This window comes from Schistocerca gregaria, chromosome 6 (assembly GCF_023897955.1).
Source record: "Schistocerca gregaria isolate iqSchGreg1 chromosome 6, iqSchGreg1.2, whole genome shotgun sequence".
In the NCBI taxonomy this organism is placed as follows: Eukaryota; Metazoa; Arthropoda; class Insecta; order Orthoptera; family Acrididae; genus Schistocerca; species Schistocerca gregaria.
Window position 1 is genome coordinate 388,263,853 of NC_064925.1, and position 27,440 is coordinate 388,291,292.

The 27,440-nt window shown below is 40.7% G+C and overlaps 2 protein-coding genes across 2 annotated transcripts in view; one reads left to right on the forward strand and one right to left on the reverse strand.

The window, feature by feature from the left end:
• Positions 1 to 22,754, reverse strand: part of LOC126278074 (UDP-GalNAc:beta-1,3-N-acetylgalactosaminyltransferase 2-like) — a 141,906-nt gene extending 119,152 nt beyond the window's left edge. Inside the window, exon 1 of the mRNA XM_049977904.1 lies at positions 22,660 to 22,754. Coding sequence (XP_049833861.1) covers positions 22,660 to 22,714 — 55 coding nt within the window. The 5' untranslated portion in view covers positions 22,715 to 22,754. The remainder of the gene's footprint in view (positions 1 to 22,659) is intronic.
• LOC126278076 (UDP-N-acetylglucosamine--dolichyl-phosphate N-acetylglucosaminephosphotransferase) overlaps positions 22,719 to 27,440 on the forward strand; it is a 130,780-nt gene continuing 126,058 nt past the window's right edge. The window contains exons 1-2 of the mRNA XM_049977911.1: positions 22,719 to 23,668; positions 23,755 to 23,869. Of these exons, the coding sequence (XP_049833868.1) occupies positions 23,529 to 23,668; positions 23,755 to 23,869 (255 nt within the window). The 5' untranslated portion in view covers positions 22,719 to 23,528. The remainder of the gene's footprint in view (positions 23,669 to 23,754; positions 23,870 to 27,440) is intronic.

Genomic DNA, 27,440 nt, shown 5'->3' on the forward strand with positions numbered 1-27,440 from the left:
CCTTCTACACGCTTCCTAAAGCCCATAAACCCAACCACCCAGGACGCCCCATTGTGGCCGATTACTGTGCCCCCCCTGAGAGAAGCTCTGCTCTCATAGACCAACACCTTCAACCTATTATCCGGAACCTGTTCTCCTACATAAAAGATAACAACAATTTCCTTGACTGACTCTCCACAGTTCATCTCCCTTTACCACACGGTGCCCTGCTTGTCACTGTTGATGCCACCTCCCTGTACAGTAACATTCCTAATGCCCATGGCCTTACTGCTAACGAACACTACCTTTCCAGACGACCTATGGATTCCAAACCAACAACCTCCTTCCTAGTCTCCATGACCAACTATAACCTCACCCGCAATTACTTCTCCTTTGAAGGCCTTACCAACAAACAAATCTGTGGTATAGCAATGGGCACCCGCATGGCACCATCCTATGCTAAGCTATTCATGGACCAAATAGAGGAATTCTTCCTAAAAACCTAGAATCCTAAACCCCTCACCTGTTTCAGATTTATTGATGACATCTTTGCTATCTGGATTGAAGGTGAGGACACTTTATTCACATTCCTCCAGAACCTCAACAACTTCTCCCCAATTTACTTCACTTGGTCCTACTCAACCCAACAAGCCACCATCCTAGATGTTGACCTCCACCTCAGAGATGGCTACATCAGTACCTCCGTCAATATCAAACCTACTAACAACCAGCAGTACGTCCACTTCGACAGCTGCCACCCGTTTCATGCCAAGAGGTCCCTTCCATACAGCCTTGCCACCAATAGTCGTCGCATCTGCAGTGAGGAGCAGTCCCTCTCTAAATATATCGAGTCTCTCACTGAAGCCTTCACTGACCGATATTATCCTCCCTTCCTTGTACAAAAACAAATCTCCCGTGCCTTATCTTTCCAGTTTCCCACAACCTCACAAAGCCCCACAGTCCGGCCACAGAGGAGCATTCCCCTCGTAACTCAGTACCATCCAGGACTGGAGCAACTTAATTACATTCTCTGCCAGGGTTTTGATTACCTCTCGTCGTGCCCTAAAATGAGAAATGTCCTACCCACTATCATTCCCACCCCTCCTACCGTGGTATTCTGTCGTCCACCGAACCTACACAATATACTCATCCATCCTTACACAAACCCTGCTCCCAATCCCTTACCTCATGGCTCATACCCCTGTAATAGACCTAGATGCAAGACCTGTCCCATACATCCTCCTACCACCACCTACTCCAGTCTGGTCACTAACATTACCTATCACATCAAGGCAGAGCTACCTGTGAAACCAGTCATGTGATCTACAAGCTAAGCTGCAATCACTGTGCTGCATTCTATGTAGGCATGAGAACCAACAAGCTGTCTGTCCACATGAACGGCCACCGACAAACTGTAGACAAGAAACAAGTGGACCATCCTGTAGCTGAACATGCTGCCAAACACGATACCATTCATCTCAATGACTGCTTCACAGCCTGTGCCATATGGATCCTTCCCACCAAAAGCAGCTTTTCTAAATTGCGCAAGTGGAAACTTTCCCTGGAATACATCCTACATTCCTGTAACCCTCCTGGCCTCAACTTTTGTTAGTCACTGTCCTCACCCATCTAGCCCCCTCCCTGTTCACATTCCAACACTACACAGCCGTCATTTCATCACCACACCCAGTCTTTTAATTTCTTTTTTTTTTATTTCTCTCCTTTCTGCTACTTACCCCCCTCCCCCCTCTGTACCTTCTCTCCTACGCTCCGTCTAAACTGCACCACTTCACTGTCTGCCACTCCCACCATACTATCTGTCCCACTGACCTCCCCAGCCTCCTCCTTAACCCCACCCAGTCGCCACTCCCATCATGCACTGGTGCTGCTGCTTGCAGTGTAGTTTCAGCTCTTTGAGACTGCAGATGTGTGTGCAAGTTGCACTTGCGTGTGTGTGTGTGGGGGGGGGGGGGGGGGGGGGGGAGCATGTGTGTAAATGTGTCTACTGCTGACATGCTGCCAAAGGCCTTAATGGCCGAAAGCTATGATTGTGTGAATCTTTTTACTGTGCCTATCGTGGCTCAGCATCTCCACTATACGGTGTGTAGCAACTTTCCTTCTCTCGTATTGTTACATTCCATCCTGGATTTTCCATTGTTTGACCATCTACACCATATCTACTTACGTTTTCAAAATAAAAACATGATTTTCAAACCCACAAATCAGCGGACAAACACCAAAAAAAGTCTCTACTTTCTGCCAAAACACACGCGCGGCAGTACATCCACACAGGTGATTGTCGAACTGGTTCAGTTTATCCTGCAGTAGTGTGTATACACTTAACTACATAACAATTTTTTTTAAATGTTGCTCAGTATACGATACATTGAAGAAATGGAGTGGGGAGGATTTCATGAAGGATGGATCTCATAAATCCTCCCCACTCCACCAAGAGTGTCTTCCGCCGTCCACCTAACCTTCATAACCTCTTGGTCCATCCCTATGAAATCCCGAAACCACCTTCCCTACCCTCTGGCTCCTACCCTTGTAACCGCCCCCGGTGTAAAACCTGTCCTATGCACCCTCCCACCACCACCTACTCCAGTCCTGTAACCCGGAAGGTGTACACGATCAAAGGGAGAGCCACGTGTGAAAGCACCCACGTGATTTACCAACTGACCTTCCTGCACTGTGACGCTTTCTATGTGGGAATGACCAGCAACAAACTGTCCATTCGCATGAATGGACACAGGCAGACAGTGTTTGTTGGTAATGAGGATCACCCTGTGGCTAAACATGCCTTGGTGCACGGCCAGCACATCTTGGCACAGTGTTACACCATCCGAGTTATCTGGATACTTCCCACCAACACCAACCTATCCAAACTCCGGAGATGGGAACTCGCCCTTCAGTATATCCTCTCTTCTCGATATCCGCCAGGCCTCAACCTCAGCTAATTTCACGTTGCCGCCGCTCATAACTCACCTGTCTTTCAACAACTTCTTTGCCTCTGTACTTCCACCTCGACTGACATCTCTGCCCTTACTCTTTGCCTTTAAATATGTGTGCTTGTGTCTGTGTATGTGCGGGTGGATATGTGTGTGTGTGTGCGCGCAAGTGTACACCTGTCCTTTTTTCCCCCGAAGGGAAGTCTTCCCGCTCCCGGGATTGGAATGACTCCTTACCCTCTCCCTTAAAACCCACATCCTTTCGTCTTTCCCTCTCCTTCCCTCTTTCCTGAAGAAGCAACCATCGGTTGCGAAAGCTAGTAACTCTGTGTGTGTGTGTGTGTTTGTGTGTTTTGTACATTGTGCCTGTCTGCCGTCACTTTCCCGCTTGGTAAGTCTTGGAATCTTTGTTTTTAATATCTTGTTCCCATGTGTAAGTTTCTATATATATATATATATATATATATATATATATATATATATATAAAACAGAAAGAAACTTCCACATGGAAAAAATATATTAAAAACAAAGATTCTAAGACTTACCAATCGGGAAAGCGCCGGCAGACAGGCACATGAACAAAATACACAAACACACACACACACAGAATTACAAGCTTTCGCAACTGGCAGTTGCTTCGTCAGGAAGGAAGGAAGGAGAGGGAAAAATGAAAGGATGTGGGTTTTAAGGGAGAGGGTAAGGAGTCATTCCAATCCCGGGAGCGGAAAGACTTCCCTTAGGGAAAAAAAGGACAGGTGTACACTCGCACACACACACACACACACACACACACACACATATCCATCCGCACATACACAGACACAAGCAGACATATTTAAAGGCAAAGAGTAAGGGCAGAGATGTCAGTCGAGGCGGAAGTACAGAGGCAAAGAAGTTGTTGAAAGACAGGTGAGGTATGAGTGGCGGCAACTTGAAATTAGCGGAGGTTGAGGCCTGGCGGATATCGAGAAGAGAGGATATACTGAAGGGCGAGTTCCCATCTCCGGAGTTCGGATAGGTTGGTGTTGGTGGGAAGTATCCAGATAACTCGGACGGTGTAACACTGTGCCAAGATGTGCTGGCCGTGCACCAAGGCATGTTTAGCCACAGGGTGATCCTCATTACCAACAAACACTGTCTGCCTGTGTCCATTCATGCGAATGGACAGTTTGTTGCTGGTCATTCCCACATAGAAAGCGTCACAGTGCAGGCAGGTCAGCTGGTAAATCACGTGGGTGCTTTCACATGTGGCTCTCCCTTTGATCGTGTACACCTTCCGGGTTACAGGACTGGAGTAGGTGGTGGTGGGAGGGTGCATAGGACAGGTTTTACACCGGGGGCGGTTACAAGGGTAGGAGCCAGAGGGTAGGGAAGGTGGTTTCGGGATTTCATAGGGATGAACCAAGAGGTTACGAAGGTTAGGTGGACGGCGGAAAGACACTCTTGGTGGAGTGGGGAGGATTTCATGAAGGATGGATCTCATTTCGGGGCAGGATTTATGGGTGGCAGCTGTCATAATGGAGGTACTGTTGCTTGTTGGTGGGTTTGATGTGGACGGATGTGTGAAGCTGGCCATTGGACAGATGGAGGTCAATGTCTAGGAAAGTGGCATGGGATTTGGAGTAGGACCAGTTGAATCTGATGGAACCAAAGGAGCTGAGGTTGGAGAGGAAATTCTGGAGTTGTTCTTTACTGTGAGTCCAGATCATGAAGATGTCATCAATAAATCTGTACCAAACTTTGGGTTGGCAGGCTTGGGTAACCAAGAAGGCTTCCTCTAAGCGACCCATAAATAGGTTGGCATACGAGGGGGCCATCCTGGTACCCATGGCTGTTCCCTTTAATTGTTGGTATGTCTGGCCTTCAAAAGTGAAGAAGTTGTGGGTCAGGATGAAGCTGGCTAAGGTGACAAGGAAAGAGGTTTTACGTAGGGTGGCAAGTGATCGGCGTGAAAGGAAGTGCTCCATTGCAGCGAGGCCCTGGACGTGCGGGATATTCGTGTAAGGGAAGTGGCATCAATGGTTACAAGGATGGTTTCCGGGGGTAACAGACTGGGTACGGATTCCAGGCGTTCGAGAAAGTGGTTGGTGTCTTTGATGAAGGATGGGAGACTGCATGTAATGGGTTGAAGGTGTTGATCTACGTAGGCAGAGATACGTTCTGTGGGGGCTTGGTAACCAGCTACAATGGGACGGCCAGGATGTTTGGGTTTGTGAATTTTGGGAAGTAGGTAGAAGGTAGGAGTGCGAGGTGTCGGTGGGATCAGGAGTTTTATGGAATCAGGTGAAAGGTTTTGTAGGGGGCCTAAGGTTCTGAGGACTCCTTGAAGCTCCGCCTGGACATCAGGAACAGGATTACCCTGGCAAACTTTGTATGTAGAGTTGTCTGAAAGCTGACGCAGTCCCTCAGCCACATACTCCCGACGATCAAGTACCACGGTCGTGGAACCCTTGTCAGCCGGAAGAATGATGATGGATCGGTCAGCTTTCAGATCACGGATAGCCTGGGCTTCGGCTGTGGTGATGTTGGGAGTAGGATTAAGGTTTTTCAAGAAAGATTGAGAGGCAAGACTGGAAGTGAGAAATTCCTGGAAGGTTTGGAGAGGGTGATTTTGAGGAAGAGGAGGTGGGTCCCGCTGTGATGGAGGACCCTCTGGCTCCTACCCTTGCAACCACCCCCGCTGTAAAACCTGTCCTATGCACCCTCCCACTACCACCTACTCCAGTCCTGTAACCCGGAAGGTATACATGATCAAAGGGAGAGCCACGAGTGAAAGCACCCACGTGATTTACCAACTGACCTGCCTGCACTGTGACGCTTTCTATGTGGGAATGACCAGCAACAAACTGTCCATTCGCATGAATGGACACAGGCAGACAGTGTTTGTTGGCCTGTGGCTAAACATGCCTTGGTGCACGGCCAGCACATCTTGGCACAGTGTTACACCGTCCGAGTTATCTGGATACTTCCCACCAACACCAACCTATCCGAACTCCGGAGATGGGAACTCGCCCTTCAGTATATCCTCTCTTCTCGATATCCGCCAGGCCTCAACCTCCGCTAATTTCAAGTTGCCGCCGCTCATACCTCACCTGTCTTTCAACAACTTCTTTGCCTCTGTACTTCCGCCTCGACTGACATCTCTGCCCTTACTCTTTGCCTTTAAATATGTCTGCTTGTGTCTGTGTATGTACGGATGGATATGTGTGTGTGTGGTGTGTGTGTGTGTGCGCGAGTGTACACCTGTCCTTTTTTTCCCCCTAAGGGAAGTCTTTCCGCTCCCGGGATTGGAATGACTCCTTACCCTCTCCCTTAAAACCCACATCCTTTCGTCTTTCCCTCTCCTTCCTGAAGAAGCAACCATCGGTTGCGAAAGCTAGTAATTTTGTGTGTGTGTTTTGTTTATTGTGCCTGTCTGCCGGCGCTTTCCCGCTTGGTAAGTCTTGGAATCTTTGTTTTTATATATATATATATATATATAGTACCATGAACAGCTGAAAGCAAGGGAAACTACAGCCATAGTTTTCCCCAAGAACATGTAGCTCTACTGCATGGTTAAATGACAATGGCAGACTTCCAGGTCAAATATTGCAGATATAAAATGGTCCATCATTTGGATCTCCAGGGGGGAACTACTCAGGAGGACATCGTCATTGTTGTTGCTGTGGTCTTCAGTCCTGAGACTGGGTTGATGGAGCTCTCCATGCTACTCTATCCTGTGCAAGCTTCTTCATCTCCCAGTACTTACTGCAACCCACATCCTTCTGAATCTGCTTAGTGTATTAATCCCTTGGTGTCCCTCTACGATTTTTACCCTCCAATGATAAATATGTGATCCCTTGATGCCTCAGAACATGTCCTACCAACCGGTCCCTTCTTCTTGTCAAGTTGTCCCACAAACTCCTCTTCTCCCCAATTCTATTCAATACCTCCTCATTAGTTATGTGATCTACCCATCTAATCTTCAGCATTCTTCTGTAGCACCACATTTCGAAAGCTTCTATTCTCTTCTTGTCCAAACTATTTATCGTCCATGTTTCACATCCATACATGGCTACACTCCATACAAATACGTTCAGAAACGACTTCCTGACACTTAAATCAACACTCGATGTTAACAAATTTCTCTTCTTCAGAAATGCTTTCCTTGCCATTGCCAGTCTACATTTTATATGCTCTCTACTTCGACCGTCATCAGTTATTTAGCTCCACAAACAGCAAAACTCCTTTACTATTTTAAGTGTCTCATTTCCTAATCTAATTCCCTCAGCATCACCCGACTTAATTCGACTACATTCCATTATCTTCGTTTTGCTTTGGTTGATGTTCACCTTATATCCTCCTTTCAAGACACTGTCCATTCCGTTCAACTGCTCTTCCAAGTCCTTTGCTGTCTCTGACAGAATTACAATGTCATCGGGGAACTTCAAAGTTTTTATTTCTTCTCCATGGATTTTAATTCCTACTCCAAATTTTTCTTTTGTTTCCTTTACTGCTTGATAAATATACAGATTGAATAACATCAGGGAGAGGCTACAACCCTGTCACACTCCCTTCACGACCACTGCTTCCCTTTCGTGCCCCATCGACTCTCATTTAACTGCCATCTGGTTTCTGTACAAATTGTAAAGTGTCTTTTGCTCCCTGTATTTTACCCCTGCCTCCTTTAGAATTTGAAAGAGAGTATTCCAATCACCTATGTCAAAAGCTTTCTCTAAGTCTACAAATGCTAGAAACGTAGGTTTGCCTTTCCTTAGTCTTTCTTCTAAGATAAGTCGTAGGGTGTAGGGTTAGTATTGCCTCACGTGTTCCAACATTTCTACGGAATCCAAAATGATCTTCCCCGAGGTCGGCTTCTAGCAGTTTTTCCATTTGTCTGTAAAGAATTTGCATTAGTATTTTGCAGCTGTGACTTATTAAACTGATAGTTCGGTAATTTTCCCATCTGTCAACACCTGCTTTCTTTGGGATTGGAATTATTATATTATTCTTGAAGTCTGAGGGTATTTCTCCTGTCTCATACATCTTGCTCACCAGATGGTAGAGTTTTGTCAGGACTGGCTCTCCCAAGGCCGTCAGTAGTTCTAATGGAATGTTGTCTACTCCCAGGGCCTTGTTTCGACTCAGGTCTTTCAGCGCTCTGTCAAACTCTTCACGCAGTATCTTATCTCCCATTTCATCTTCATCCTCTTTCATTTCCATTATACTGTCCTCAAGTACATCGCCCTTGTATAGACCCTCTATACACTCCTTCCACCTTTCTGCGTTCCCTTCTTTGCTTAGAACTGGGTTTCCATTTGAGCTCTTGATATTCATGCAAGTGCTTCTCGTTCTCTTTTCTCCAAAGGTCTCTTTAATTTTCCTGTAGGCAGTATCTATCTTACCCCTCGTGAGATAAGCCTCTACATCCTTACATCGTCATTAGGAGAAACAAAACTATTGTTCTATGGACTGGAGCATGGTACGTTAGATCCCTTAATCAGTCAGGTTGGTTAGAAAATTTAATAATGGATCTGGTTAGGTTGAAGTTAGATGTAGTGTGTATTAGTGATGTTTGGTGGCAGAAGGAACAGGACTTCTGGTCAAGTGAATACAAGATTATAAATAAAAAATCAAATACGAGTTACACAGGAGTAGGTTTAGTAACGAATAAGAAAACAGGCGTGCACATAAGCTACTATGATCAGCATAGTGAACACATTATCATAGCCAAGATAGACACAAAGCCAACACCCACCCAAGTAGTACAAGTTTATATGCAAACTAGCTCTGCAGATGAAGAAGAGATTGAAGAAAGATAAAATAAATTGTCCAGTTAGTTAGGCGAGATGAAAATTTAACTGTTGTCGGGGACTGGAATTCAACAGTGGGAAAAGGAAAAGAAAGAAAAATAATCGGCAAATATGGAATGGGGGAAAGGGATGAAAGAGGAAGGCACCCGGTAGAATATTGCACATTACAAATCATGAAAGAAGGTAGTATACATGAGAGAAACCTGTAACACCGGGAAGTTTCAGACTGGTTATATAATGGTAAGGCAGAGATTTTGGAACCAGATTTAAAATTGTAAGACATTTCCAAGAGTAGATGTGGGCTCTGGCAACAATTTATTGGTCATAACTGTAGATTAAAACTGAAGACATTGCAAAATGGTAGGAATTTATGGAGATGGGACCTTGATAAACTGAAATAGCCACAGGTTGTTGAGAGTTTCATAGGGAGCATTAGGCAATGACTGACTACAACATGAGAAATGAATACCACAGAAGGTCAGTGAGTAGCTTTGAGAGAGAAAATAGTGATGTCAGAAGAGGATAAAACAGCTAAAAGGACAAAGCCTAGTTACTAATCATTGGATATTACAGGAGACACTGAATTTAACTGATGAAAGGAGAAAATATAAAAATGCAGCAAATGAAGGAGGCAAAAGGGAATGCAAAGATCTAAAACTTGAGATTGATATAAAGTGCAAAATGGCTAAGCAGGAACAGCTAGAGGACAAGTGTACGTATTCAGAAGCATGTTTCAATAGGGGAAAGATAGACACTGCCTACAAGAAAAATAAGAGGCATTTGGAGAAAAGAGAAACAACTGTATATCACGAGCTCTGATGGAAAATCAGTACTATGCACAGGAGGAAAAGCTGAAAAGTGGAAGGATTATATTGAGGATCTATACAAGGGAGACGGGCTTGAAGGCAATATCATAGAACTGGAAGAAGATGGAGATGAGATGGGAGATACGACACTGTGAGAGGTCCTGGGAGTATCTGACATTCCTACAGAACTAGGGCTACCCTTGGGAGAGCCAGACGTGACAAAACTCTTCTATCTGGTGTGCAAGAGGCATGAGATGGGTTAAATACCCTTAAACTTCAAGAAGAAAATAATAATTCAAATTCCAAAGAAAGCAGGTCCCAAGAGGGGTTAATATTACTAAACTATCATTTTAATAAGGTGTGGTTCCAAAAGACTAACACGAGTTCTTTACAGAGGAATACAAAAACTGGTAGAAGCCAATCTTGGTGAAGATCAGTTTGGATTCCGCAGACTTGTGGGAACACGTGAGAAAATACTTACCCTGTGACTTATGTTAGAAGATAGGTTAAGGAAATTTAAACCTATGTTTATAGCAAATGTAGGCTTAGAGAAAACTTTTTACAATGCCGACTGGAGTGCTCTCTTTGAAGTTCTGAGGGTATCAAGGGTAAAATACCGGTAGTGAATGGCTATTTAGAACTTACACATGCCAGATGGCAGTTATGAGTCAAGAGGCATGAAAGGGAAGCAGTGAATCAGAAACGAGGTGAAAAGGTTGTAAATCAGTACACTGAGCAAGCAGTAAAGGAAACCAAAGGAATAGGAATTAATGTTCAGGTAGAAAAAATAAAAACTTTGAGCTTAGTGATGACATTGTAATTCTGTCAGAGACAGCAAAGGACTTGGAAGAGCAGCTGAACAGAATGAACAGTGTCTTGAAAGGAGGATACAAGATGAATACTGATAAAAGCAAAACAAGGATAATGGATTGTAATCGAATTAAATCGGGTGATGCTCAGTGAATTACATTAGGAAACAAGAGACTTCAAGTAGCAGACGAGTTTTGTTATTTGAGCAGCGAAATAAATTATGATGGCTGAGGTAGAGAGGATATGAAATATAGATTGGCAATAGCAAGAAAAATATTTCTAAAGAAGAGAAATTTGTTAACATCAAAAGTTTAGACAAGAAGAGAATAGAAGCTTTTGAAAAATGGTGCTAAAGAAGAAATGGTGAAGATAAGGTGGGTGCATCAAATAATAATGAGATGGTAGTGAGCAGAATTGGGGAGAAAAGAAATTTGTGGCATGACTTGACTAGAACAAGGGATTGGTTGATATGATACATTCTGCGATAACAAAGGATTACCAATTTAGTTTTGAAGGGAAGTGTTGGGGGTAAAACAGTAAACAGAGGCCAAGGGATTCAAAATGATGTAGGTTGCAGTAGTTATTTGAAGATGAAGAGGCATGCACAGGATAGCGTAGCATGAAGAGATGCATCAAACCAACTTTTGGAATTAAAACCACAACAACAGCATGTTGTAAGATAGGAATGTAGTTTATTTTGTTTCTCCTTAAGCAAAACCTATTAATTCTCAAGTGTTCTCTTTGTTTCATGTCCTCCTTCAAATTATTATAATCAAATTTTGGATTTGTTTTCATTTTGTTAATTGTATTGTGTCTGTGACATTATGGTTCCCACATTGGATAGGGGTGATGTGGATGAAGCTGCAATCTTGAAGATGTAATGGGTGAAAGCTGATAGTCGATATCAAATGTTTCAATATTTTTAAAAGTTCATTTCCAAAAATTATAACTATCGCAAAGAGACACAAAAAACTGACCCACACTTATCTTCAGAAGATACAACTCCCAGTAATGCCTACAGAAACCAGTATTGAGAGAGGCACCTGCAGAAGATAAGTAAAGGCAAGCCTTTCCAACCTTTTCCTCATTTACATATTAAAAGATTTTACTTTCTTGATATTCAATAGCTAGCAACCCCCCCCCCCTTTCCCTGTGTGTATGTATACAAGTAAACTAAAGTGTCAAAATTTATGAAACTTAGCAAAAGTGTATTACACAAATGGCATTAAAAACACATTTCCAGACAAGGAATTCTTATCTGAAGATAGAATATGTTTGAAATGTTCAAATTGATACATCACTTTAGTACTCTACATGTAATATCAATACAGGGTGTAACTACCCCCAGTGGCACTACAGAGATGATTTCAGATGCTCAATAGCATGGTCGTCAGGTCCTCTGAGCAGCAATGCAATACACGGATAAAGTTACTTCTGATGATGACTATGAGCTCCAAGTGATAATCAAGCTTCTTGTGAAGCACTCTCAGCACTGCAAAAACAAAGAAGAGGAGTGCAAGCATCAACATTCCAAACAGTTCGTCTCAAAAACGAAAGTCAGAGCATTAGGCTGGACCCTATGCACAGAGAGTGTGTTTATTGTTGTTGACATTTGTCCATGTGTGTCCTGCACAGTCAAATGTAGTCACCTTGTAGAATGACACCACCACTTAGAGCACCATAATTAGTTAGCATACATGTAAGCATGAAACATTCACCCACAAAATGCACGACCACATATCCATGAGCAAAGATACCGAGATATACTTATTCAACTTCGGATATACCATCCCAAATAGAATTCTTACTTTTATTCCAAGAAGTTTGATATATGATAATGGGTTCTGGAATCTCGCTAAATTAAAATTTGCTTTCTGTCACTTTGCAACCAAACCAAATATTCATTCAGTTGACTAGTGACCTGCAATTTGGTGTACATGTTGGTGTGCCAAATGCAAACATTCCCTCCTGTCATGAGGCGTTAGTAAACACATGGCCATTCACCTCAGATATATACCAGCTTCATGATGCCTTGCACATACAGGCTCAATGACATAAACTTTCCAGTGTCTGAAGAAATAGCTGGATGGAATTACACAGACCCTTGTTCCACAACTACATCCTGGACAATCAACCAGTGAGTGAAAACTATTTGCCACAATCAGTGAAAAACACAAGGATAGACATTTAACAACCAAGTCACATCTGTCTGAAAATAAGCTGCCCTCAATGTACCCAAAGCCACCACCCTCCCCAAATCTCCATAAATTTTAATCCGACAAATGACACATTAATGCCACTCAATCAAGGTGGCTGTATCATCATTTTTTCATAGTATTATTTGCAGTTATAATCTGTAACAGGTAGTTGTCTGCTATGCATTTTTTTCCCCCACACAAGTAGATTGCACTCCTGCTGGTGTCCATTAGGTAATGTAGTGCAGTGTTAACATACCAACTGCCACAAGTTTTTCTGATATTTACAGAAACCAGAGCATAATGACTTATCTAATCTACAACTATACTCCACAAGCTACCTAATGGTGTGTGGCAGAGGGTACTTTGTGTACCAGTATCAATGATCCCTTTTCTTATTACAAAAGTGAATGGTTTGCTTGAAGGAGAATTGATGGGAAGCTTCCGTGGAAGCTTCAATTTCTCTAACTTTATCTTCACGGTCTTTAGTGACATATACTGGAAGCAATATATATATTCATTCAGCCATGAATATACCATTTAGTTTAATCCATTGTAATACTTTACATAGGCATTTATCCGATATCCCTGCAGTATTGGTGATTAAAGAGTCCTTGCACTATGAATTACAAAAACATATAAGAAGTATAACAGATTATGTGAACCCAGAAAATATCTCTGCTCTAAACCCTTTGAATTAAACAAACACTTAAGAATTGCAACAGAAGGAAAAGGGTCATTAACAAATTGCCAGAAACACGATACCAACTGGCCACTGTGTCATCCTCAACCCTTAGGTGTCACTGGATGTGGATACGGAGGGGCACATGTTCAGCACACTGCTCTCCAGGCCGCTGTCAGTTTTCGTGACTGGTACTGCTACTTCTCAGTCAGGTAGTTCCTCATTTGGCCTCACAAGGGCTGAGTGCACGCCATTTGCAAATAGCACTCAGTAGACCCGAACAGTGATCCATCCACGTGCCAGCCAAGCCCAACAGCACTTAACTTCAGTGATCTGACGGGAACCGGTGTTACCACTGCCGCAAGGCTTAGCATATTAAAACATATACAGGGGGAATTAGATATCATCCAATAGCAGTTTGGGATCCAAATCCTGGCTCTTATACTACTGATGTATGGGTAAACACTCCATTGAGAAGAATGAAAGGAAGGGGAGGGGGGGGGGGGGGGGGGGAACACATTTGCATTGTGTGTTTTCTGTAGAGTTTTCAGGTGCATAAAACAAGATACTGAAATAAATTGTCAGCTGAAGATCCAAGATCAAAACTAGAGGGGTAATATTTTCTGAAGCTTCTCACAACAAGGGTAAATATTAATAAATGTGTAGAGCCTGCTGATTAGTATACCCGGCACTCATAAAAAACCAGAACCACACAACTGTTTTACGATATTGAAGCAGGCACACTCAGTCTGCTCCACAAAATTTGTCAAACACTGTCTTTTAAGATATTTTGTGCCTCTCAGGATATTACATTCAGATGTAGTAACTGAGTGAGCTTCTGGCTGTATCCAAGGACTGTAAAACACATCAATTCATTTACAATTAGAATAGTGTCCCTCATGACCAGTGTCAGTAGACTATAAATGCACCATGAAGGTTGGATATATATAACTTTCTTTCATTGAAAGTCAAAGGATACAAAAGAAAATCAGTAGTTGAGAACAGAGCGAGACAGGGTTGCAGCCTTTCACCGATGTTACTCAATTTGTACAACGAACAAGCTGTGAAGGTAACCAGGTAGAAATTTGGAAAGGAGATAAAAAGTTCAGGGAGAAGAAATAAAAACTTTGAGGTTTGCCGATGACACTGGAATTCTAGCAGGGATGGCAAATGACTTGGAAGAATAGATTAACAGGGATAGTGTCTTAAAAAGAGATAATAAGATGAATATCAACAATGTAAAATGAGGGTAATCAGATGTAGATTAATTAAATGAGACATTAAAGTGCTTGATATGTGAGATAATATTAAACGCAGAATGGGAATAACAAGAAAAGCATTTCTGAAAGGAAGAAATTTGTTAACATAAAATATAAATTTAAGTATTAGGAAGACCCAGCTGCAAAACCAGCCAAAATCATCCACCCAGCACTTTCTATTCTAGTCCTGTCACAGGTTTATCCTACACCATCAGGAGCTGGGCCACCTGTGAAGGCAACCATGTCATGTACCAGTTCTGCTGCAATCGTTGCACAGCTTTTTATATTGGTATGACTATCAACAACTGTCCACCGGCCTGAACAGCCCCCACCAAACTGTGGCCGAAAGCAAAGTAAACCACCCTTGGTGCAACATAAGTTGAATATAACATACTTGATTTCAATGGGAGCTTCACAACCTGAGCCATCTGGATCCTCACCTACACAACTGGCTTTTTGGAATTTCACAGATGGCAGTTATCCTTACAACACTTTTTCCACTCCCGTAAATATCCCTACCTCAGCCTACAGTAACATACTGCTCCACACCCTCCACCCAACAGTTTCCACCTACTCTATCCTATCACCTCATCTCCATTCTCATATCTCACCCTCTTTGTTTGCCAGCTTCTGATACTGCACCCACCCATCTTTCCCCACTCCTCTCCTTTTTCACTCCATTTCCTACATCTCCCTGCCCCACAACATCATGATGCTGTGCATGTTAGCAGTCCAGTCCTTGCACATTCCCCCAGACTGCACTCCTCACTCCCCCCACCCATACACTGCTATCCTTTCCCTTTTCCCACCCCCTCCAGACTGTTGCTTCCATTCCACTAGAAGTTGAATTATGGTCCAAGCTGCCATCGCGGTCATGTGTGCGTGATGTGAACTTGCCTGTGTGAATGAATGATGTGTGTTTCTCAATTTTCTGATGAAGGCTGTGACTGAAAGGTTATGTGTAAGTGTCTTTTACTTGTGCCTATCTGCAAATTAATGTGTCATTTTTACTGTAAGTAGCAATGCATCTTTTCCTACAATGTTGATATTCCAGCCTAGAGTTTCCATTGTTTGACCTAGACAGATTGCTATGTTTCAATGTACATTAGCTGTGTTTCTGGCAATTTGTTAATGACCCTTTTCCTTCTGTTTCAATTCTCAAGTGTTTGTTTAATTCAAAGGATTTAGAGCAGAGATATTTTCTGGGTTCACATAACCTGTTATACTTCTTATGTGTTTTTGTAATTCATAGTGCAAGGTATCTTTTCCATTTGCTTCAAAAAAATAAACTAAAATAAATAAATGTCTCTTCTGGTACAAAGGTTAACTTCATCTTCTAGTACCTAAGGACTTTCAGCTCTTTGCTAGCTGGCCCATTTTGAAAATATTTCCTGAAAGTATTTGTCTGGAGCATAGCCTTGTGCGAAAATGAAGCTTGGTTTATCAACAGTTGACTAAAAGGGAAGTTTATGAAATGTAGTGCAGAAGGACGTTGCAGATTAGATGGATGTATCAAATAAATAATGAGGAAGCACTAAATTAAACAGGGGGGAAAAAATCATGAGATTGCTGGATATGATATACCCCTAGGCACAGAGGAATCAAAATTTGGTAATGGAGGAAAGTGTGACATGTAATAAATTGTAGAGGGAGACCACTGCTCGAATACAGTGAGCAGGTTGGTGCAGTTACACACAGATGATCTGGTATTGTGAGGAAATGGAAAACAGAAAGCAGAGAAAAATGAGAGAGTACCAGGGGGGGGGGGGGGGGGGGGGCAACAGAGGTTAAGTCTAAGAGTGTGATGATACATGAAGATCTGCTGCAAACCAAGCACCCAGAGAATATGTAACTATTTTAGTGAAAGCACTTTCTTTAATTGTAAAGGACATGTAAGCTTGGTGCTCACGGTTGTAGTAGATGATAACTATTCTTTTGGAATAATTTAACTAACCAACACACACACACACATTTATTTCTAACAGAATTGTTGGTTTCAACTGATATCAGTCATCACTAGACCATAAAAAGAGGCCATGGTTCAGCCACAGCATTGTAGTTGTCAGTGGATCCATGGATGACCAATGTCAGCTGAAACCAGTAATTTCACAAAAAAGGGTTTGCTAGTTATTGGGAGCTCCAATGTTAGGCATGTTATGGAGCTTGAAGGAAGCCAGTATGCACTTGGTATGCCAATCAGAAGGTTTCATCTAATATGTGGAAGTGACCTTTCCTACAGCTATTGAGCATGCAGAGTCCAGTCATCTGCAAGCTGCGGCTCGCATTGGCACCAACAATACCTGCTGCATGGGTTCTGAGGCCATCCTCAGTTCATAAGAAGCTTTGTTCACTCTGACAGTCTTGGCTGCAAATTTCTAGATCTGCCTTATTGGGTGAGGATTAGTAGAATCCCCCCCCCCAGAGGGCAATGGGCACTACAAGCAGCAAACAGCTACTCGGATAGCAGAATACCTGAGGAGTGCACTTTTTTTTAAGTTCGGCAGGTGTTCGATATGCTCTGATGGAAGACTCGCAAGTCGATAAGTAGAAAGATGAGTAAGATCGTGTTGAGTGTAAAGACATTTCAAATGTCAAAATTTTATCTGTATATACTCCCCCCCATGAACCATGGACCTTGCTGTTAGTGGGGAGGCTTGCATGCCTCAACGATACAGATAGCCGTGCCGTAGGTGCAACCACAACGGAGGGGTATCTGTTGAGAGGACAGACAAATTTGTGGTTCCTGAAGAGGGGCAGCAGCCTTTTCAGTAGTTGCAGGGGCAACAGTCTAGATGATTGAATGATCTGGCCTTGTAACACTAACCAAAACGGCCTTGCTGTGCTGGTACTGCGAACGGCTGAAAGCAAGGGGTAACTACGGTAGTAATTTTTCCCGAGGGCATGCAGCTTTACTGTATGGATAAATGATGATGGCGTCCTCTTGGGTAAAATATTCCGGAGGTAAAATAGTCCCCCATTCGGATCTCCGGGCGGGAACTACTCAGGAGGACCTCGTTATCAGGAGAAAGAAAACTGGCGTTCTACGGATCGGAGAATGGAATGTCAGATCCCTTAATCGGGCAGGTAGGTTAGAAAATTTAAAAAGGAAAATGGACAGGTTAAAATTAGATATAGTGGGAATTAGTGAAGTTCGGTGGCAGGAGGAACAACACTTTTGGTCAGATGAATACAGGGTCATAAATACAAAATCAAGTAGGGGTAATGCAGAAGTGGGTTTAATAATGAGTGAAAAAATAGGTAAACAGGTAAGCTACTACAAACAGCATAGTGAACGCATTATTGTGGCCAATATAGATACGAAGCCCACACCTACTACAGTAGCACAAGTTTATATGCCAACTAGCTATGCAGATGACAAAGAGATTGAAGAAATGTATGATGAGATAAAAGAAATTATTCAGGTAGTGAAGGGAGACGAAAATTTAATAGTCATGGGTGACTGGAATTAAAGAGTAGGAAAAGGGAGAGAAGGAAATATAGCAGGTGAATATGGACTGGGGCTAAGAAATGAAAGAGGAAGCCACCTGGTAGAATTTTGTGCAGAGCATAACTTAATCATAGCTAATACTTGGTTTAAGAATCATAAAAGAAGGTTGTATACATGAAAGAATCCTGGAGATACTAAAAGGTATCAGATAGATTATATAATGGTAAGACAGAGATTTAGCAACCAGGTTTTAAATTGTAAGACATTTCCAGGGACAGATGTGGACTCTTGACCACAATCTATTGGGTATTAACTGTAGATTAAAACTGAAGAAACTGCAAAAAGGTGGGAATTTAAGGAGAAAGGACATGGGTAAACTGACTAAACCAGAGGTTGTACAGAGTTTCAAAGATGGCATAAGGGAACAATTGACAGGAATGGGGGAAAGAAATACAAAAAAAGAATAATGGGTAGCTCTGAGGGATGAAGTAGTGAAGGCAGCAGAGGAGCAAGTCGGTAAAAAGACAAGGGCTAGTAGAAACTCTTGGGTAACAGAAGAAATATTGAATTTAATTGATGAAAGGAGAAAATATAAAAATGCAGTAAATGAAGCAGGCAAAAAGGAATACAAACGTGTTAAAAATGAGATCAAAAAGAAGTGCAAAATGGCTAAGCAGGGAAGGCAAGAGGACAAATGTAAGGCTGTAGAGGCTTATCTCACTAGGGCTAAGATAGATACTGCCTACAGGAAAATTAAAGAGACCTTTGGAGAAAAGAGAACCACTTGTTCTTAGCAAAGATGGGAAAGCAGAAAGGTGGAAGGAGTCTATAGAGGGTCTATACAAGGGCGATGTTCTTGAGGACAATACTATGAAAATAGAAGAGGATGTAGATGAAGATGAAATAGGAGACATGATACTACGTGAAGAGTTTGGCAGAGCACGAAAGACCTTAAGTCAAAACAAGTCCCTGGGAGTAGACAACATTCCATTAAAATTACTGACGGCCTTGGGAGACCAAGTCCTGACAAAACTCTGCCATTTGGTGAGCAAGATGTATGACACAGGTGAAATACCCTCAGGCTTCAAGAAGAATATAATAATCCCAATCCCAAAGAAAGCAGGTGTTGACAGATGGGAAAATTACCTATCAGTTTAATAAGTCACAGCTGCAAAATACTAACGCGAATTCTTTACAGACGAATGGAAAAACTGCTAGAAGCCAACCTCGGGGAAGATCATTTTGGATTCCGTAGAAATGTTGGAACACGTGAGGCAATACTAACCCTACACCCTACGACTTATCTTAGAAGAAAGACTAAGGAAAGGCAAACCTACGTTTCTAGCATTTGTAGACTTGGAAAAAGCTTTTGACAATGTTGATTGGAATACTCTCTTTCAAATTCTGAAGGTGGCAGGAGTGAAATACAGAGAGCGAAAGGCTATTTACAATTTGTACAGAAACGTGATGGCAGTTATAAGAGTCGAGGGGTATGAAAGGGAAGCAGTGGTTGGGAAGGGAGTGAGACAGGGTTGTAGCCTGTCCCCGATGTTATTCAATCTGTATATTGAGCAAGCAAAAAAGGAAACAAAAGAAAAGTTTGGAGTAGGTATTAAAATCCATGGAGAAGACATGAAAACCTTGAGGTTCGCTGATGACATTGTAATTCTGTCAGAGACAGAAAAAGACTTGGAAAAGCAGTTGAACGGAATGGACAGTGTATTGAAAGGAGGGTATAAGGTGAACATCAACAAAAGCAAATCGAGGATAATGGAATGTAGTCGAATTAAGTCGGGTGATGCTGAGGGAATTAGCTTAAGAAATGACACATTTAAAGTAGTAAAGGAGTTTTGCTATTTGAGGAGCAAAATAACTGATGACGGTCGAAGTAGAGAGGATATAAAATGTAGACTGGCAATGGCAAGGAAAGCGTTTCCTAAGAAGAGAAATTTGCTAATATCGAGTATAGATTTAAGTGCCAGGAAGTCGTTTCTGAAAGTATTTGTATGGAATGTAGCCATGTATGGAAGTGAAACATGGACGATAAATAGCTTAGACAAGAAGAGAATAGAAGCTTTTGAAATGCAGTGCTACAGAAGAATGCTGTAGATTAGATGGGTTGATCATATAACTAATGAGGTGGTATTGAGTAGAATTGGGGAGAAGAGGAGCCTGTGGCACAACTTGACTAGAAGAAGGGATCGGTTGGTAGGACACGTTCTGAGACATCGAGGGATCACCAATTTAGTATTGGAGGGCACCGTGGAGGGTAAAAATCGTAGAGGGAGACCAAGAGATGAATACACTAAACAGATTCAGAAGGATGTAGGTTGCAGTAGGTACTGGGAGATGAAGAAGCTGGCACAGAATAGAGTGGCATGGAGAGCTGCATCAAACCAGTCTCAGAACTGAAGACCACAACAACAACAATACTCAAAGTATTCATAATAAAGTTAATGAATTTACTGCTCTCCAGGAAATTTCTTGTGCTGAAATAATGAAGAATGATGCATGACTGTTGTCATCTCTTCTTTGATTTTAAAACAAAGTATTTTTTTTAAGAAGGATAACCACACTGAAAACACAAAAAAAATCCAAAAGATATTTTTACAAATATTGGGATCTCCAGTCAACATTTTTTTAGCAATTTTTCTGACATTTGAGCAGCACTACTGGCAGAGGCTGTCATTATAAGAAGTTCACATTCCACTGCTGATGGAAGACTGGAGGGTGAACCTTTAGCAATGGCAGCTAATTGGTTCAGAAATCCATTCAACACTGTATAAAGCTCCCAAGACAAAAACCAATAGGCAGTACATCAACAAATGGCCACAAAAGCCTAAACAACTTTGTATTTCTACAAATATTTGTGCAATAAACGATTACGTAAATGGATGAAAAGTGATATAAAATTTCCAATATAGGCAGCAGGAAAAATCACCACAAAGGCATGAAAACCTTACTAATTTTATTTCTGCACTACACACCCTATGTTTTTTGGAAAAGCATTTTAAGGATTATCTCTTGCACTTTGTGTGAAATTCAATGTATTGATGAGCATTCCTCCTCTTCTTCTTTCCACACACAAAATAAAGTAGGCTTATACATCTTTTTCACCATCTTGATGAGTTCAGTTAAAGACATTAGATAATTCTGTTTAAAATCCTGATGTTTTAGATTATACAACCAACAAATTTCATACAGATTGGGTGGCAAATGAAAAAATGCATCCAGAATAAATTTTTCCCCTGCAGCACTGTGTGCCCTTGTTTGACAGACTGTGATTTGCCTTTCAGAAGCATGTGCTCTACCAACTGAGCTGCAAGTAGAAGAGGTACTCGCAGAAGTAGTGGTGAGAACGAGTTAAGAGGTTTGCTTGGCTAGTTAAGTCACTAGAGCACTTGCCCACAGATGTCAAAGTTCTAAACATTAAGAGTCCAATATGGCACACAGTTTTATCTGTCATGAAGTTTCAAAACAATTTAATTTACTTTCAAAGCATTTGAAAGTGTCATTTTGCACCATCACTGTGTAATAAATTTCAAAGATCCCTATCTCTGAAAAGCTATAATTAACATGAAAAATGAGTGAGATAAAATGCTGATGTTAAAGTATAGTCGCTTACTGCTGTAGGTAGAACAAATAAGCCACATTTCACCCAGATCTGTGATAGCAGTTGAGATGGCTTGACATGTAATGACCCTACAGCAAGTAAAAAATGTAACAGAAATGGTTGGGCGGCTTAATTAAAACAATAATCCTGGGAAGAAAGACATAATAGTTTTTGTGAAACACTTCGGCGAAAATTTAGAAACCTGTATTTGAGGGAACCTGGAGCACCCTGGAGCCACTTTATAATGAACACATGGATCACGAGAACTAGATGAGAGATTACAGTTGTACAGAGAGAGATAGTCAGTCAGTCAGTCAATTACATCTCAATATATGAATGGAATAAAATAGGAATTTATAAATATTAGTATGGGGTGTCTTTCACCATGCACTGTACAGTGGTTTGTGGGTGTATTTGTACATGTAGACATTATGGTGAGATAAAGAACTCAATCATTTTAGAATGCATGAGTGAAGTTATGGAAATGACAGAAGTTATGAATGGTTATCACACTATCAACTTCAACTTTCATTTGCAGATTTGCTATGCAGAATGATTCAAGCTGGTCAAAAACTTCACACATCTTCATTACTTGTACTACTTTAGAGGAAAACAAAAGTTTACAAATGGTGACTTTCCAGCCAGTTATGCATCAGTTCAACTGACACATACAGCCACTACAGAAGAAAGAATAAATATAAGAACAAGCAATAGGCAGAGGACAGATGTATAAATACTAAATTCTGGATGGTGTAGTACACCCAAATAAAGTTTTCCAGAGCTGTTGTAAAATAATTTACTTGTGACCTATGAGGTGGATAGGATGTTATTACTTGAAAATAACATAACCTATCATTTGAAAAGGACCAATGTAACAGCATCATAATTAAAAAGGAAACTGAAAATTTTACTTCTATGTAAAACTGGTGTTGTCAATATACATACATACAATTATTTTTAGACGCAACACAAGGCCCATAGTCAGGAATGAAACCGTTAAACGAAAAGGATGCAATGTGCTGTAGACAGCTTGGAGACTGAATTTAAAGTTGAACTGGGTACCTTGCGTGTATCATTATACAACTCATGTCTCAACTTTCTACAATATAAGTCTGCGTGCACTTACAAGAATATGATAACAGTCCCACAATAACTGCGACGCTGAATAGTGTCCACTCCATCAATGTATAAACACTTTATTTTGCTTGTTTACATGCAATGCGCACAAAAATCTACAATACAAAACCTCTGTGGAAGGGCTATTTTGGTACACAGAATTTTATGACTTGCAGCAGTGATATTCGATTGATTAATTAATTAATTAAATTGCATCAAGTTCCCTTTTTCACGAGAATCCAACACATATCATTTATTGTACTGTAGACCCTTTTGTCATTGTCTTTCAGCTACCATAAACAATACGTGGTTGAAAATGATTATGATAAATTATATCGTAGGTCATCAGAACACGTGGTTAGCTCCAATTCCATTTGACATATCCGTGGAATCACCAAAACTTCAGTAAAAACAAAGCATTTCAATACTATTGCGAACTGCGCTCCTACACTTCTTGTTGAGTTGTTGTGCATTTGTTGACGATAGCAATACACTCTTTGCTCAGCGACCTGAAAAGTGAAAGAGCTGTATTGCAAAAATTAAATCAGAGTTAATGAAATTGCGTATTTTTTATACGTAATAAACCTATTCATGTTAAATATAATAATAGAGTACCAGCCATTACATGCAAGAATGTTCTTGCACGCAAATAATGAGCGTGGAATGTTGGCTACACGCCAGACCTCGTGGGCGTGACGTATAACTTGATTTGATGATATAAACACAATTTTATACACGCTACGTTTTGTACACGAATGCACGAACATGTCATCTATCTTTTCGTTATCACCCTTAACAGCTGCACTGACTACATTTCGATAGAAGTATCCTCTACGTAAAATTTTGTTGACGCATTCCGTGGAGACTTATACCGGCAAAATGTATCCACTTGCTTTAAACGCTGTGATGTCTGTTGCCTCGTATTTTTGCTGTCTTAGGATAATTCCTAAAATTAAGGAGACTTTTATTAAAGCAAACCTTTATGGCATTGATATGAGTAAAAGAAAAAAGGAGAAGATGTAAGTGATTAGCGTATATTTTGAAACCACTGTGCCAACAACAGTCAACACACAAAAAATCGTAATGAATGTTTGTTTATTTACAGACCAGAAGCAATTGGTGTCGTCGTTGGTTGCATATTTCTTATAACGCTCTTTCTCTTCATACCGCTCCCTTTTGGTCAATTTATGTTCAAGCATTACGATTTTCCCCACGATGAGGTAAGAATTTAATAGGTTGCCTAATAATGTTTACTCTCATTTGACTTTTTAATTACAGTCAAATAGTTTTGGGCCGCAGATGCATGGTATATTTTTAACACAGTACCCAAGTTAACAAAGTACTTTACTGTATTTGTTGTCTGTGGTCTGATGCAGTGAGAAAGAGAGAGAGAGAGAGAGAGAGAGAGAGAGAGAGAGAGAGAGAGAGAGAGAGATTGATTGATTCATTTCAATGGGGAGACAGGGATGTGAAGTGGTTCATATTATTCATGACAGAAGCAGTCACTACAGTCTACTTTGATTAAGTATACTAGCAAATAATGCTACTCCTTATCTACTCACATGAAAAATTGTGGGACTTACTTGTACAGTAGTTTGTATATGTATATAAAAAAAAGAAAAACAACTCCTACTCATTTTAAATTATTCCCCTGTCGTTTTCTTGTAATACGTCAAGCAAAGCGTTTTTATAACTGAACTATCAGTTGCCTTTATAGGCCTGTTGGCAAAGTCAGAACTTGTTAAATATAAATATTAGAATTAATTGGAATTCATATTCCTGAGGCACAGTATTCTGATAAACTAAGTGACAAGAAAGTGATAGGTATTATTTTTACTTGATTTTCAATGTATCGAGGTTTTAAATTTCCCGTGCAGTGTCTACTAGCAACGTATGATAGAGTACCAGAGTAGAATATTTCAGTCTGAAGCCTATGTAGGTCTACATCTCATAACAAGCTGATTTCTTCTTCTTTATCAGTAGTATTGATTACATCTTTGAGTGTATACCTTATGCATGTGGACCTTCCTGTTGTTAAGTGTGGTGGTGGTCATGGTGAAGGTCTTCAGTCCGTGGAGTGGTTTGATGCAGCTCTCCACACGTCCATCCTGTGCAAGCTACATCTCTTCTGTCATCACATTTATACCTAGCCATCACTTTACAGTTTTTACCCGCTTTCACTTTCCTCTGTCACCAAATTAATTATTCCTTGATCCTCAGGAAGTGTCCTGTCAGTTGATCCCTTTTTAAGTCTAATTGTGCCTTTGCCCCTCCCCCACCCACCCAAAAAAAAATTGATTCAGTGTCTCCTCATTAATTATTCAACTTTCCCATCTAATCTTCAGCATCCTTCTACAGCACCACAGCTCCTGTTTTTTTTCCAGACGGATACCTTCGGAAAAGATTCTTAATATGTAAATTTAAATTAGCCGTTAACAGTATTCTCCATTTCAGAAATGCTTTCACTGCTGTAGACAGCGTACATTTGTATCCTCTCTACCTCACCTACAGTTACTTACTTTGCCACCCAAATACAGTAAAACTGATATACTACACACATTATTTTCCAAAAATTTTGAGAAGATGGTGTATTCTAGAATAGTATATCACCTTAACAATAATATCATCAGCAAATCACATTTGAGGTTTCAGAAGGGTTGCTGTACAGATAATGGTGTAGTCATTCCATGTCAAATCAACACACCTATTTACCTCACCCTCTTAGATTTTGCTGAAAGTTGGTAACTTATAGTGGGCACTGAGACTAAGAAAAAAACCAAATTTCAATTTTTTATCTCAAACCATTCCTGAAATATGGCTATGTAAACTTTTCAAAAACCAGCCAAAATGTGTGAATGGACTTTCTTTTAAATTGTCCTAGGAGCTGCCCTACTTGAGCTAGAGAACTGGGAAAGGCGTCATTTTGCATGTTCTTTCCAGAGATATACAACAAAACATAGCTCCTAATTAATAACCTTTTTCAAAAAGGTAATTAATATTTTGATTTAATTTTTTTACAAAAAGTACATAATTGAAAATTTTCAAAATATTTCCATAACTACTTCATACTATTGTAAATCACATGGCAAAACATAAATCTGGGATGATGATGGGTTCATTGTTAAAAAAAATTATTCCGGACTCTTGTTTTTCACTAACGGCCCTAGTTTGACCAAATTGACCTTTAACAAACAGGAATTTCTTTAAAATATAAAATAAGAATATTTCTGAAGCAGCGTAGTCTTCTTGAGTGGAATATGCAAAATCAACATTTGTGATATTATCTGCTGCCCACTCAAATAGATCTCGTGCGGTTTGGATCTGATTTTGGTATGGCCTTTGCAAAGTTGCACTGAACCCCCTACTCCATCACAAGGCTCTTTCCCATGTGCTGTGGCTGAAAAGCGCCACTCAGCTTTTATGTTGAAGTCTTCCTCATGAAGACAAAGGTTCAGGAAGTTTTTCTTATTTTTATACTGAGCGCCAGAACTGTCAGAATAATAGTATATCTTTTTTGGAATCTTTTCAAATTTATTTGTTAGATATGAAATTAGCTTCTTTTGAAAGGTGTAAACTGCAGCTGTATTGTACTCCAGGCACTCGGAAACAATGACAAAGCTCATGTGCTCAATTTTGTCTTCCTCTTTGTAATATATAACAAAAGGATGAATGGTAATCTGTTGTCTTGTCCAGTGGAAACTCTGAGCTTCATGCTGTAGAACTGTACTATAATTTTCTGAAAAATCACATATGACAACAAATTCAGATTCCATAAGGTTTTCTCTTGTGGTGTTAAGGAATGTTCGTTGTTGCTTGGCAATGAAGTCGTGCCAAATCAAAGTAGACATCTTACTACAAAATAAATCTATGAATTCTTCAGAAGTTTTCTGAACAATTTCCAGATTACATTGGTCAACTGACATCCACTGTCAGAACTGAACTTGTTCAATTAAGTTTTCATGAAAAGAGTCTTTTAAAATTTTACGTATGACAGTTTCTCCTGGGCAGTATTCACAGTTTCCCATGTTGCAATCAACTGATGATGGGTTGCAAAGCATTTTTGCAATGCACTGCTTATAATTGTTTAAGCTGCTGTTTGTTACTGTATTTAGTTTGGGATTTTCTATCATTAATTTTATGTTTTGGTGAGTTGTGCACACGCAGACAGTGTGTGTACCACTCCAGCCAGCTAATACACAATGTTTTGGTCTCAACTCAGCAAATTTAGAGAAACCTATTTTTATTTTAGGAAACTTGTCTTTAAAATGCTTGTAAGCTTCTTTAAGGTTACACAAAATAAGTCTTTTTGATATTTTTGTTTTATTTCCACTTGTTTCTGTAATTGTCACACAATCTTTAATACCTGGCATTGCCCTGATAACTTCATCATTTTCATAAAATGAATGTACAGTTTTGACAGTTTCTGTCGGTGAACACTTCCCTGGTTTTGGGTTTGGATCTTCCATGAATCCTTTCTCTTCCAAAATTTTTTTGGACCGCCGAACAATGTAATTAGGAGCATTAAATTCCCTCATATTTTCCTGACACTCCACTTTTCAGGTAAACTTGTGAGAATCATTAGTTTTTTTTGCTCTACTTATAGAATTTTTAAAGTTTCTTTTAAGATTTTCAAGAGCGGATTCATCAGTATCAGTATTTGGCAAAGAAGTTTCAGGGTCAACAAAAAGTTTACGTGTCGTTGATGAGATTTTCTTCACTTTTGATTTGGCGTAATGCCTAGATGTTAGTTTTCTCTTGTCAATTGGGGACTAACCTAGTTCTTGGAGTGTT